At 35.9% G+C, this 13,532-nt stretch overlaps 1 protein-coding gene across 1 annotated transcript in view; it reads left to right on the top strand.

Annotated features, from left to right (window-relative positions):
• MYO3B (myosin IIIB) overlaps nucleotides 1–13,532 on the top strand; it is a 171,492-nt gene that overhangs the window by 39,178 nt on the left and 118,782 nt on the right. Inside the window, exon 8 of the mRNA XM_062498577.1 lies at nucleotides 5,447–5,512. Coding sequence (XP_062354561.1) covers nucleotides 5,447–5,512 — 66 coding nt within the window. The remainder of the gene's footprint in view (nucleotides 1–5,446; nucleotides 5,513–13,532) is intronic.

Below are 13,532 nucleotides of genomic sequence, written 5' to 3'. Positions count from 1 at the left end.
GGTTGAGGAGGGGCAAGTACCAATCTCTTCACTCTCATGACCAGTGACAGGACCGGAGAAAATGATATCAAGCTGAGTCAGGAGAGGCTTAGTTTTTCACTCAGAGGGTGATTGGGCAGTGCAACAGGCTCCTCCCCAAGGACGTGGTCACAGCAGCAATCCTGACAGAGTTCAAGAAGCATCTGGACAATACTTTTGGACATGTGGTGTCATTCTTGGGGATGTCCTGTGTAGGGCCAGGAGTTGAACTCAATGATCCTGATGGGTCCCTTCCAATTCAGTATATTCTATGATTATATATAGTTAGAGTACTATGATATAGCATTAGTGTCTTCTCTTGCCCAAGAAAATTTTTGTAATATTGCTGAGTCCTAAGAAACTAAAGATGCCGTAAGTGGCTACTACCTTTTCCAGTTGTCTCATATGCTGTGATTTGGTGTGTACAGTCTTAAGGTATGATTTATGCCTTGTTATGTGTATAGGCATGGGAATGCTATGCTTACAGATCTGGTTACGAAGACTTAGGGGAGATTGGTGCCTCATACTGTCAAGGCTTGCAGAATTCTTGGGATTTTGAGGATGTTCAATTGCCTTTGGAGTCCCCTAGATCAACTCAATTGGCAGACAATTGCATTAGTCCTGGAGCTATTTTGCCCCAATCCTGTGCTTCTGATATATCTTCCAGTTTTGTTGTAAATCCTGTGTTCATTCTGATCTCCTGGTCTCATGAGCCGATTGCTGCTGTGGTTCCCAGCCATGGAGGTTCCATGTAACAGCATTCAGATTGGCGGTATCTTCCACTGACCTGAAAAGCTGCTTCAAAGGCCTGCCTCTATATACACAGGTCATTCTGTACTTGCACTTCTGCAAGGTTCTACAGTGTCTATCTTAACTTCACAGAGCTGATAACAGTACACTGCTTCCTGCTGAGTGGACTTTGGTGAAATACATTAATGGAATCAGTTGAGCTTCAGTGGACTTTCGTAGGAGACAGATGAATGGGTGAGCGTTTAGGGTCTGAATTTTTCTTTCAGATCAGTGAACACCTCTTATTGATTTGAATGGGACACAAACCAAGTGTATCAGGAAATCTGAACCTTTTTGAGAATTAACTGGTTATTTTTGGAGGATTACACAGTGTGGAGAGTCCTGCTCTGGAGCAGCAGGACTTCAAGCTTGTATGAGAATTTATGAGGTATTGATTATTGTCGGTTATTCATGTATTTTAATAAAAATAATTATTTTTCTGTAACCTCTTGTAAGGAAATATTATTATTATGTGTGGTTGAATTTGTCCTTTTTCTTTGGCTGTTTCACTTAGTGTTTTGAAATATGCCTGAAAAGTGTATTTTCATGTAAAAACTAGCTGTGTATAAACCTAGGAAACTCTCACCAGAACTATAGTCTCTTCAGTCTGCTACAAGAATAGTTCACAACACGCTTGTGGGGAGTGGTGATTGTCAGAGCCTGTACACGGTGACAGGTGTTGGCTGTTCATCTGCTACTTTCTCATTAGAAACAATGTGGTAGGTTGATCACTTGCAGTTTGGTAATTGGAGGCACTGTTGTGATTTCTTTTGGTAAAATGTATGATGATGTTTACTGAATTCATTTAAAAAATAGTCGATGTGTTTTCAGTTTTGAAAATTTTGTCATAAATGAAAATATTTGTTTTCCTGTTACCAACAAATCTCTATTATCCATGATCTGTAATTAGGTTCACAATTTAACGTAAAGGATGAGTGGTGCTCACTGGACTGCATCATTGGCCTTACTGTGGTAAAATGACCAATTTTGCCTCACCAGCTGTGACTTTGAAGGCAGTGACTTTGGAGGCAGTTTGAATGATGGGAACACATAAAGCTCTACAGATTAAAATATTTTCAGCATACAGCTGTGTGTGTATCAGTCAGAATTCAGCAGCAGTTCTTGCTTGATAAGCTTGCTAATGTCTTCTTGTCCTTAGAAGGAACATTGTTTCCCTGTATAGGTGTCTTGTACATCTCAACACTACATTCTTTGCTGAAGCAAAACTCCCAGTGAAAAACAGCATTCATATGACCATGGAAAGCACTGGATACAAGGATAGAAAAACTACTCAGAAGGGCAATGCATTTGCCTAAGGAAATAGAGCATACAGTTCTGTGACTAATTATGAATTATAGAAAGAACTAAAAGAAAAAAGACAAAGTTGGGAAATAAATGGTAGATTACTCATCTTTCATCAAAAGAGGACATTTTCAAAAGACAAACCCAATTATAGCTGCTTTTCCCAATAATATCCCTATCTACTTCTCACAATTTTCATCAAATATAATAGGAAATAAGACTATATTGTGCTTCAGCTTCTGGTACATGTGGCAAAGATGATTGAAAGATTGCATGCAGAGTTTGCATGCAGAATTTTATATGAAAAAAGGTAGAGTATGTTATGTCAGCAAGTTAATGAGAAGTAGCTTTTTAGTTTTTCTATGAATGTGATTTGAGTGCTGCAGAAATAGCCAGGTGTTGGCAAAATGCAATGATGTTGGCTGGTGCAAGTACACAAAAACCACAGAACTCCATATAATGGAATTAACGTAGTCTGGAATCCAGAATGGCCCTATTTGATCTTTGAGGTGAAGTGGTCAGGTAAGTGTTGTTTCTCTGTGGTTTAGCATCTGATGATGCATATGAATTGTTTTACCTTTTCCCTTTAATGAGATATGATTCAGGATATGAATTACAGGTATCTTAATGGAATATTAACTTCAAACTGAAAAAGTCCAGGTGTGCTTATGAAAACAGTTTAGAGTTACCTTTGCATATCTGCCTTTTCCTGTTACCCTAGAGAGCCTTTACTGCAGAAGTCCCCCTCTGGAGGTGCTGTGGAAGCAGTGGTGTTTTCTGCTATCAGCATGAAACAGTTTCTAGTGTCTTAGGCAAAGTGAAGGTAGGAAGCTGGCACTCACACCTTTCTGGAAATCATTTATTCATATGATGCCAGACAAGGATGGACTGATTTTTTTACTTTGTAGTTAAGGTAGTGTTTTTCACCAAGGGGTACCAATGTAATTTACAGATGCTAATGAACTAAGGTTTTGGTTTTGTTTTTCAGCTTAATTTTGCTGAGGGGTGCCTGTAACATCAGTTTATAGTGGTCTAAGAACAGAGTTGAATGGTTTTGCAGCAGAATCAATGAGAATAACATGGTATCTTCTATCAAGAAATACAGAAGTATCAAGCTCAAGATAACATCTGTAGAGTTACTACTTCCTTGGTTGTTTTGATTTGAGTCAGCCAAAGAGAGTAGCTGTCAGTGGGAGCTTAGTAGTTTAGTAATTTGTTAGACAAAACCTGTTCTTTATGGTTACAAAGATGGCTCTCTCCATTAATCATTAACCTGCAAATGACAAACCGTATTTCCTGAATGACGTGTACTCTGCTGATGTGTTCTTCCGTTATGAAATCCCACCTGTTTCCATCATAACATCTGCAACAAATGTAAAGTATTTCTGTGTCTTTTTTCAGAAAGTTCTTTGTGAGATTGTTAACAATGCCTCCAAACCATATGCTTTTTGTCAGCACCATTGTTACAATCTGGAAAGCCTTTTGGAACACTGTGCAAAGGCAAAAGTGCATATTTCATTAATAGTAATTGAGCTTTTGAAAAAGCAAATTACATTGCAATGAAATTCAAAACTTCACTGTAAATATTCAGTAAACAATGCTAGTATAATTTTAAAGGGAAATACACTGTACTTCACAGTACAGTAGGCACTGGTTGTTCATCAGAATCTAAAATGTCAGGTAGACTACCATGCCTGCAATATAAAGACTGAAACATACACTAACCCCAGCTGGCTGTTTCTTAAAGCTGTTTGCAGGGGTCACATATGTGGGATGTCTGGACTGATAACTATTTTTATTACAGACAAAGATATTTTTAAAGTTTACCTTTCCTTTATACAGGTTTGTTGGTTTGCTTTTTTCTTTAAGTATATCTAGAAATAGTCTTTTTGGGTTTTTTTAATGCTTGTTAAAAAGATCAGATTCGGTGATGTGCATGAACATATGAGTCTGGTAAAGGGGAGACAACCATGAAATGTTGTTGTCATTTAAAATCACCAATCATATGGTTTTTTTTCCTTAATAATAGATTTGCTAAGTCATACACATTTCAAACATTCTGAATTTCTTCACTTCATGAAGGAAAGTGTAGTCCCTTAGTCTTCTGAAGCAAAAGAGAAAGGTAATGAGATAGTAGCTTCAGCAAACTTGTCATCCTGCAATGTAATTTGATGGCTACGTTTGTTTTGAAAAGATGCAGATGAACAAAATGGTTCATCTATTACAAAGCCACATTGCAATTTTTTTCAAACCAATTTGCTTGCATTTTTTAGAGTAATTGTTCAATGAAACTAATTTTTCAGTGAATGTGCATGAAAAACTCACGGCTATTGAGGAAATCAGGGCTAATTTATGTTGCTTATGCTGTTTTCCTTTTTGCTTTGTGAGATGTTTCCAAGCAGTGTTATTCTGTGGGATGTGGCCACAGTATAAATGACATGATTTGTGCTACAATCCAGAATATTACTGTGTGTTTCTGTTGTAGAATAAGTCTTAATGTGATTGTTTTTCCCTGCCAATTCAGTAATATGCTGTAAATTTAATCTCAAAAAATTAAATTAGGCTTCAATACTTAGCAAATCTTAAGATGCAGAGGAAACCTCTGGAGGATAACATGGTATAATATAATATATGACTTTATGAACAATTCCTGCTGTAAGTTGGTCCTCCTAAATTTGAGCCTCTTAAAATTTGGTTCACTTAATATTACCTATAGGTCTTGCTTTGTATGTTTTTGTAATTAAATTGTAACAGTAAAAATCAGGAAGGAAAAGAATTTTTGTGTCAACTACCATGAAACTTATCAGAGTTGAAAAATTATTTTTATGAAGGCTGTCTTGCTATTTAATATAAAAATACTGTCTGCTAGATGTCAGTTTAAAAATAGCATCTATTTTTAACAGTTTTATGGTTTACAGTGTCATCCAAACGGAATATAGATTGAAACCCAGAGTGAAAATCCTACAGGTTTTTCTTATCTGTGCTTTAAAAGTTTTGATCAGAATACGTATCCTGGGCAAAGGGTTAAAGTAGTTTGCTGGCTAGGTTAATATTGCATTTTCAGTCAGGCTGAATGGAAATGTTGGGAGGTACACTGTGAGCTATACTGACCATCAGCTTCAAAGGTATTGACATGACAAGAGAAGGACATGAAAAGAGAGCTATCAATGAATAAGCAACAGCAGGAAAAAACCAACAGTCATCTTAAGGTGTCACATAGACAATTTGACTATTACTTTCACAATTATCATTTTCTCCCTGGTGGAATCAGGAGCAGCTTTGATGACTATCTGTGAGATAACATTAACATTTTAAAACTCAAATCTTTGTTTTTCAGAAACCCTCCACCTACTTTGCTACATCCTGAAAAATGGTGCAGGGGATTCAACCATTTCATTTCACAGTGAGTTGTTTTTTTGTTTTTTTGTTTTTTCCTTTTGAAAACAGCTTATTCAGCAAGACCTATTTGTGCCAATATGAAACCAGAAGTTTCTTATGGAGTTATTGCTTTCGCAGGTTTTTGACTACAGTTTTCTTTTTATATATTCTAGACCATGCTTCACTTTTTGAAAGCTTTGCAGCACAGTTTGATCTTATGTAATTTTCTTCATTTGAGCGTCTCTTGATTCTGATGGACCTGGAACAGGTTTATAAAATACACTTGATTTCCTTGATGATTTTCCACTGAAATTTTTTGTTGAGGAGAAAAAAGGATTAGTAAAAATGACTCCTGGTCAATTTAAAATAAGAATTCGAAAGATAAGAAAGAAAATAATTGCCTTTTTTCCACTTTAGTAAGGTTCAGTAGATTATATATATTATACATTATATATGGTAATATATATATTTAATTGAGCACCAATATGAGAGCATGATGAATACAGCTGTCACCAAACTAAAATATGCTTTTGCTTAACTTTTTTCTTTTTACAGTGATACTAGGAAATCACAGTTAAGTAGTTGCTAGCATTGTATTCAAAAATCTTTCTGCAAATTTTGAGTGATTTTAGTATTCTTCAGTATTCATTGGAACCATTTACAGCCCAAATTGTGTAATGTGGGGAATACTATTATAATACCACTTGTCTGTACTGACTTTTCAAGATAGGTTTGTAAATATGCACATCTGTCTTTTGAATCTTGTGTTCCTTGTGTATCCAATTACTTGCAGAGTACAATATCTTTACCTGATACCTTTTTCCACAACTTGTCTAGTAATGTCTTTCCATTTTAGAGGAAGTTAAAAATAAAAACACTAATGCAAATTTTAATAGTAATCTGTGAAAAATACTGTTATTTACTATGGTGATATTTAACCAGACAGGACGGTGAGATACAGTGTAATGTTTGACCTGCAGAGAAAGGACATTATTACTATTGCTGCAATGTAACTCAGGATCTCTCCAGTGTAGGTAGGTAGAGAAATACATTCCTCTAGAGCAGATTGATCCAAGTTCTGGTTCTCCATAATGCATGGTATACATATAATGCATACACAGCAGGGTACCTTGGGTTCTATGGCAGGTTCAGTGTTTAAGTACAAGGGTCACCAAGTGGTGGATGAACTTAATTCTGTTATAAAAAAGCATTGGTTGCATTGTATTTAAAGGCTGCAGTCTGTATTCTGGGGGATCAGCACTAGTGGGTTGTATTTTACTTGTGCTTTAGAAAGTCACTGCACCTGATAAATAATATTACAGTTCTGTCTCAGGAACACTGTGCATTAACCTTCAGCATTGTTATGTAAGTTTTTCTTTCTTGATATCTTCCCTTTTAGAAGTCCTTGCTGGAAAATACAAAAACGCAGTTAAACATTTCTTAGCATTTGTTCATTCCTTTAGTTCAGCGTTTGCTGTTCATAAAACAAGTCAGATTTTAATACTTTATGTGTAAACTTGTTTTTAATCTTGTCCTTTGAGTTTTTTGTATATTAAAATGGTGTCTTTTTAATCATATGGGTTGTTATTTACTTTTGCTTAATTGCTTCAGCATCATGAAGCTTTGCAGATTCTCAAATTTTGCTTTTCATTTTTACAGTGATGTGCTCAATGAAGGAAGGAAATACGCTCGTGTACAATTCTCCTAACATGGAGAAATGCAACAATTGTAAAAAATACCCTATGTTAGAGCAGCCTTTAAGAGAATGCTGAAATTGAATTCTCTCTGACATTTTTCTATTCTTGGGCATGTGTTAGTGAAGTTGTTATGATACAGAGGTTACAAGATGTTTTGATAGAGGCTTAGATTTGCATTAGTGGTTTTTCTAGATAAAAATAAATAATGAAACATTGGATCATACAACTGCAAACCTTTTAGCCAGTACTGATAATTGGCTCATTTATATGCATTAGTTATGCATTTGTTGATGCTTGCCTTGTGACAGCCTAGTTATGATAAATTAAAAGCAGTGATTGTATAAATTCCATACTGCCTTTTATCCATATGTTAGGACCTTGCCTGATGTTTCTGTCACCCTTGTGATGAGTGGTTAGCTTTTGAATAATTTCATTATCTACCTTCTCCTTGATGCTAACATCATTTGCATAACAAGCTTATCTATTCAAGTTGCAGGCCAGGCCTGTGTATTGACCAAAACTGAGCATGTAGCTTTGGCTAAGCTTTTCATTTCAGTTTGGTTTATGCAGTAATTTTGTTTACGCCAAGATAGCCAAACCTGGCCACTGTAGCCTTCTTTCACCCCATTTTGCCTCCCTTGAAATGCCATTGTCCCATTTTTTATAAGTGGTCTCTAACATATTACATGATTTTCAACATGCCTGAGGTGGAAGTTTCATTGTCGGTAAATTTTTTAAGCTGCTAAAATAGCGATCGTGTATTTTTCAGGAATTAAGTCTATATTTTTGACTATGATACCATTGCCCCAAGAAAGGAAGATTTTGCAGCAGCATTTTAGTCAGATGCAGTGTTTACAAAATCTGAACAAAGAGTGTCAAGATGGTTTTTAGCTTGGTGTATCTATGTTTCTATTCTCAGCTCTGTTGACCTTGATTGCAATGTGTTTTTCTCATAAGAATTTTTGTAATTCAGATAGTAAATCTGAATTGGATAGTTTGTTTTTAAAAAATACAGAGAAGACACAATTTCAGCTCTCATCTCGGGCAAAGCCTAATTTTGTATTCGGTGTCTACTAAGATACAGGCATCACATACATACTTTATTGACAGAAGATCAATAAAGTTCTATATATGTGTATTTATCTGTACTACTGTGATTGTGTATGAAAAATTTGGCTCTTCAGTCATAATGTGAGAAATAATTAATTATGTTTGTTTTATCTACTTATCAATAGGATTTTTACCATTTCTGTAAGGCCATGTAAACTACCACAGCAGTGACAAATAATTTTCTTGGCACTTTAAAGCTTGACAGATATCGAGGGATAAATAGGAGAGTTAATATGTTCTGGGAGCAGAAGAATGCAATAACTTTTATTTACATCACATCACAAAATGGTAATTTTAATTAAAATTAGTAGTGATATCTCCACGGACAGACATCCTCCTTTAAAATTTATTTAACTAATAATCATTGGTTAAATAAAATAAAATTGGTTAGATTAGCTATTATGGTCCTTTGAATTAATTAGTCATTCTTGAGCTGGAGGGAATTAAAGAATTAAGAAATTCAGGAAGTGATAAAGCCAAAATGTGAACTTAAGGATTTACAGTCACATTTATCATCAGAATGTAACTTTTAGCAATGACATTGCAAATAGAGTACAAAGATAATTTTTTGTCCTGATAAACTCACTTTTTTCTACTCAATTTAAACACGGCTTAGGAAGCTGAATTTCATATTGATGAGTCTACATTCAGAGTTATTCAGTTATTAGATCATCTAGATTATATAGGTTTTAAGTGGTCCATTTATATTTAACTTCTCTGAATGCAGATAAAGTTTTTTCACAATGTAAGCAATTATTTAGTGATATTCTGTTCATGTTACATAAAGAACATTTTACTGTTTCTTTCACTGAGAACATGATATGCATTTGACATAATTTATTGACTTCACAATGTCTGGGAAGGCAGAGTTTGCAGATGTCAGAAAGATACAGATTGCGATGTGTAGGGTTATCACCAAATCTGTACATTTTTGCATTGCATTCATTGATGTAAATTCTCAGAATCTGTCTACAGATGACCTTGGAATACTAAATTATAGTACCTGACAAAAGATCTCTGCCACATTTGAACTTTGCATGAAATATGTATTTATACAGAGGAATGGACATATATAATGAATGCAGTTATCTTCAACTTTCTCATGAGTAGTTGTAGTAAAAATCCTGCCTCAAATCAGCTGCATGCTATAGTGTCAAACTGGGATAGGAAGAAAATCTGGTACACATGCAAAACATACTGTTTCTAATAAAAAGCTTCAGTTGTACAAGGTTCTGAAGGGTTTTTGTTTTCCTGGGCCTTCCAGACAGACCAAAGAAACAGAGCAGGCAAATTCCTGGTAAAAGGCCATTCAATTTCATCATATAATTAACAAATGTGTGTGGTGTTTTTGAGATGCTCCCTAGAGCTATTCTGATTGTATTTCTGTTGTCACTGGTAAAATTTCAAAGATTTCAACATGAGCAACTGTCAGACCCATGCTAAAGAGCTGCAAGAGTTGCCACTTCATAAGTTTCTGTTGTTTGTTTTCTAAACCATGTATATGAACCAAAATAAATTGTAATGCTTACTCAGCCCAAATAAGGCTGGGAAACCTGTTGTAAGTTTTGAAGATGTAGAAAAGGTAAAGGTATTTACTACACCTAATTTTACAATTTCAGTGTGATAGAATCTTCATTATGTTTCAGATGTGTGCTCTAAATTATACTATATGGTACTTGATATTGAACATTAAACCAAAAGAACATTTATTAAGAAAACAGGTGATGGTGACATTTCAGTATTTGAGTATTTGTCTCATTCTTAGGAATGATTAGTAATTTACAGCATTTGCTACCAGAAGGCTGATCAATAATGTTATAAATGTATTCTGACCATCAGAATTTATACCATGCATGTGATGATTGAGTTCATTGTCATAAATTCAGTCTTTCATCCTGATATCTGATTGTAGCAGAATGAACAGTAGAATCCTTATTATTTATCATGGGATGCTGTGCAAGACAGGAGACCTATTTAACCTACACAAATATCCCTAGTGCCCAGCATTTACTTTCTCCAAAGGGATAGCTATATATAGCCCTGAAGATAAGGTTATTTCTGTCCTTTGAGTCCTGCTGAATTAGGACTGAAAACAGAAATGCTGTTGGCAAAGCTGTCATAGTTTTTTAGTTGACTTTTGCAAATTAGTGACCTGCAGCAGTGGGGGTTGGGCAGGCCTGCAAGTGGAAAGCAGGGAAGTGTCAGAGAATCAGGCACATTCCTGCATCTTATTACAGATGTACATCTGTAGTACAGATGTAGTACATCTTATTACAGATGTAGTTCATGAAATGTCTTCAACAGGTCTTGGCTGCACGTAGCTGACCAGTGCCTGCCACAGCTGCATGTGGTACAGAGGCAGAAGGAACACTCAGCTACTGAGCATTTTAACCAGCTAAAAAAAAAATCTCAGAGATGGTTATTTTGCCTTGCTTGACTGGGAGGTTTCTGACCTAATGTGTCTGACCTAGATGATCCTGCCTGTCAGTGTCTGTCCTTCCATTTCTCTAAGCAGGGGAATCAACCCATTTGAGGTCATGGTCTTGATTTCATTAATCTTGCATCATGAAGCAGCTTTGTGGTGTAAGTAATAAGCTACATATGTGGAGTAAAATAAAGTCTCAGAACCTAGAGACCTCTTTCTCCCTGCTTAGGAGAGAATGCTCTCTCCTTTCAAGAGGATATGACCTTACCCTTTCTCTTCTTCCTCTTGGAAATTTTCACTCTAGAAGCTCAGCTGAGCCACTCTAAAACATCTCTGTCTTTGAGGGCAGTCTGGGAACTATTTTCTGAGCCTGGGACAAGAGGATCTTAGCACCTCAGGATGATCTGGAGTCTGGTTGGAGACCCTGGAAAGCTCTTTTATCCTAATAGCAGAGTCCTGGAAAGATTCCTCACTGCTAGACAGCAGGTACTTGTGCAGGGAGTGAATATATGGAGGGCAGGGGAGAATGGTCTAGAGCTGTGAGAGGAGCAGGTGATGGGGAAAGAACCCTGATGAGGCAGGGAGTGGAAGGGAAATTGGGACCAGAGGAGTGGCAATGAGGACTTTAGCTAACAGATAACAGTTGAACAGCACAGAGACTTTTTATCACTGTCACCCAGAGGCTGTTGTGTGAATTCCCCAGCTCTAATAGAGTCTGATACACAGTCATAATTTCTTCCAAATATTAACCTATGTATCTTCTGTGCATGTAGATATTAAATAGTTGTTTGATGTCTGGTTGGATATTTGGGTTATGAGACAAAATGAGTTCCAACAATATACTTCTAGCAGATAAGAAATCAACAGAAAATGTAGCATTTACAAATGTAATAATTGAAAAAAAAACAAACAAAATACTGCAAATAAATCATAATGTAACTAAGCTATGAGAGTTGCAGCTGCTTGGTTTCTTTCTTTTTAAAGAAAGTACTTGGAGTCAAATAGATCATAATAGATCTAATGAAAGAGAGTTTCTGAAAGAAAGAACTGCTGCTGCTCTACTTAGGTTTGGCTGCAATAGTGAGTGACGTTAGTAATTATTTTTGTATTTCTGAGCACACAGGAGATTTAGACCACCACTGCTGCTCTTATGAAATCTGCTTCATTCCATTTATTCATTAGTAAATATTAGCTCATGAATGCTGATAAATATCTCCCCTTTTCAGCCATCTGATTTGCTACTTGTGAAATGGCTGTTTACACTGTGAGACCCAGCCATTCCAACAATGTTATCATCTGAGTGCAAGCAGCCAGTGAATTTTTAGAGGCTGTCTCAGATGGGCCTGTGTGGATGGGAGGCTGCTCTTATCCTTTGCTAATAAATGCTTCATCTTTGCTTGTAATTGTGGCAGAATGGAAATGGTGCTTAGGAGCCTGGCTGTGAGATTGCAGCAAATGGCTGCAACCTATGTTTAATGTAGTGACGCTAATGAATTCTGAGAATTAATTTTCAGCTAAGAAAGCATGATGGAAGATACTAGAATTTCCAATTAGATAATGGATTGACTTTTGTCAAGGCAAACATACTGTTTTTATTTCTTTTTCAATCTCTACTTACTTAGCTTTTCTATTATTTTAGACCCAAAAAATAGTAGACTAAATGTGATACTTCCATCATACGTTATTTGAAACCCATCTTGTAGCAGATTTGCTAGTCAATTTGCTCAGTTCAAACTAATGCACCAGCTTTTTCTTTTTTTCTTTAAATTTCCACAATCCAAACAATTTGGCTGAATTTGCAGGTGCAGCACATTTACTGGTTTTATGAATAATTGCAATATGGTTGCTGTTTGATGGTGCCTGAGCTAACTGTCCAAACTGGTCTTAAATGAATGCTCAGATGAGAAGCTTAAGTTATTTTCATTTTCTTTTTTCCTCAGAAACAAATCCTTCATTACTAGGGCTTATTAATGTTGTTTTTCACTTGTACAATGCACACACTGATTTCAGAATATTTTGTGATGAGTGAAATTGTAACTGTTTTCTTACTATACTCTTTCAAATGTTAACATTACTGAATTTTTGTTTATTACTTCTTTATTTCTTTTTTTTCTGGCATATGTTAGATACATCTTCTAATTTACTGGCAACTTTGAACTCAGACACTCATATAATTAACTTTTCCACACATTATAATTCTATGTCAGAGTGCAGGTAAGTAGAAAACTTTGTGATAATTCTCACCTTTGTGCAGGCTTTAGCATTGTAAGAGCTGATACTCTATTTTTTTTTTTCCTGAAGAACATTATTGTGTCAATTCTGCTTCCAGTAGGATGTCAGTGATACTTTATTGAATACCTGTAGTGACACTGACAGTCTGATGCATCATTTTTCATTAGCACTTGGGTGGTGGCCCAAGAATTTTTATTTTATAGATTATGTTGATTAAGAACAGCAGCAAGCATTCGTGTTGCACTAAAAGCACCACAGTTGTACTGAGTGAAGGCTGCATTTAGATGAAACAGTAGATAAACGTAGATTGTTGCAAAAGTAGAGGATGCACACAAAGTGAATATTCAGTGGAGGATTGGTGGGATTATGCAACAGAATCAAAGAATCTCTGAAGATCTCCAAGATGCCCTCCTTCACAGAACTTAACTGTGCTCATTAAAACATCTGCCAGACCTAAACAGTTCACATTTCAGGCATGCAAGAGAGAAGCTAAGAACTTTCTTCTCCAAAATGTCTCTTCTTGTCGAGCTTCCACGATGAGTGCAATATCTGGGACATTTGGATGTTTCACCTAGGGTCAT

The sequence above is a fragment of the Cinclus cinclus genome, chromosome 9 (genome assembly GCF_963662255.1).
Source record: "Cinclus cinclus chromosome 9, bCinCin1.1, whole genome shotgun sequence".
Lineage (NCBI taxonomy): Eukaryota > Metazoa > Chordata > Aves > Passeriformes > Cinclidae > Cinclus > Cinclus cinclus.
The sequence above is the reverse complement of the archived record's forward strand: the minus strand, read 5'-3'. Positions and strand labels throughout refer to the sequence as shown.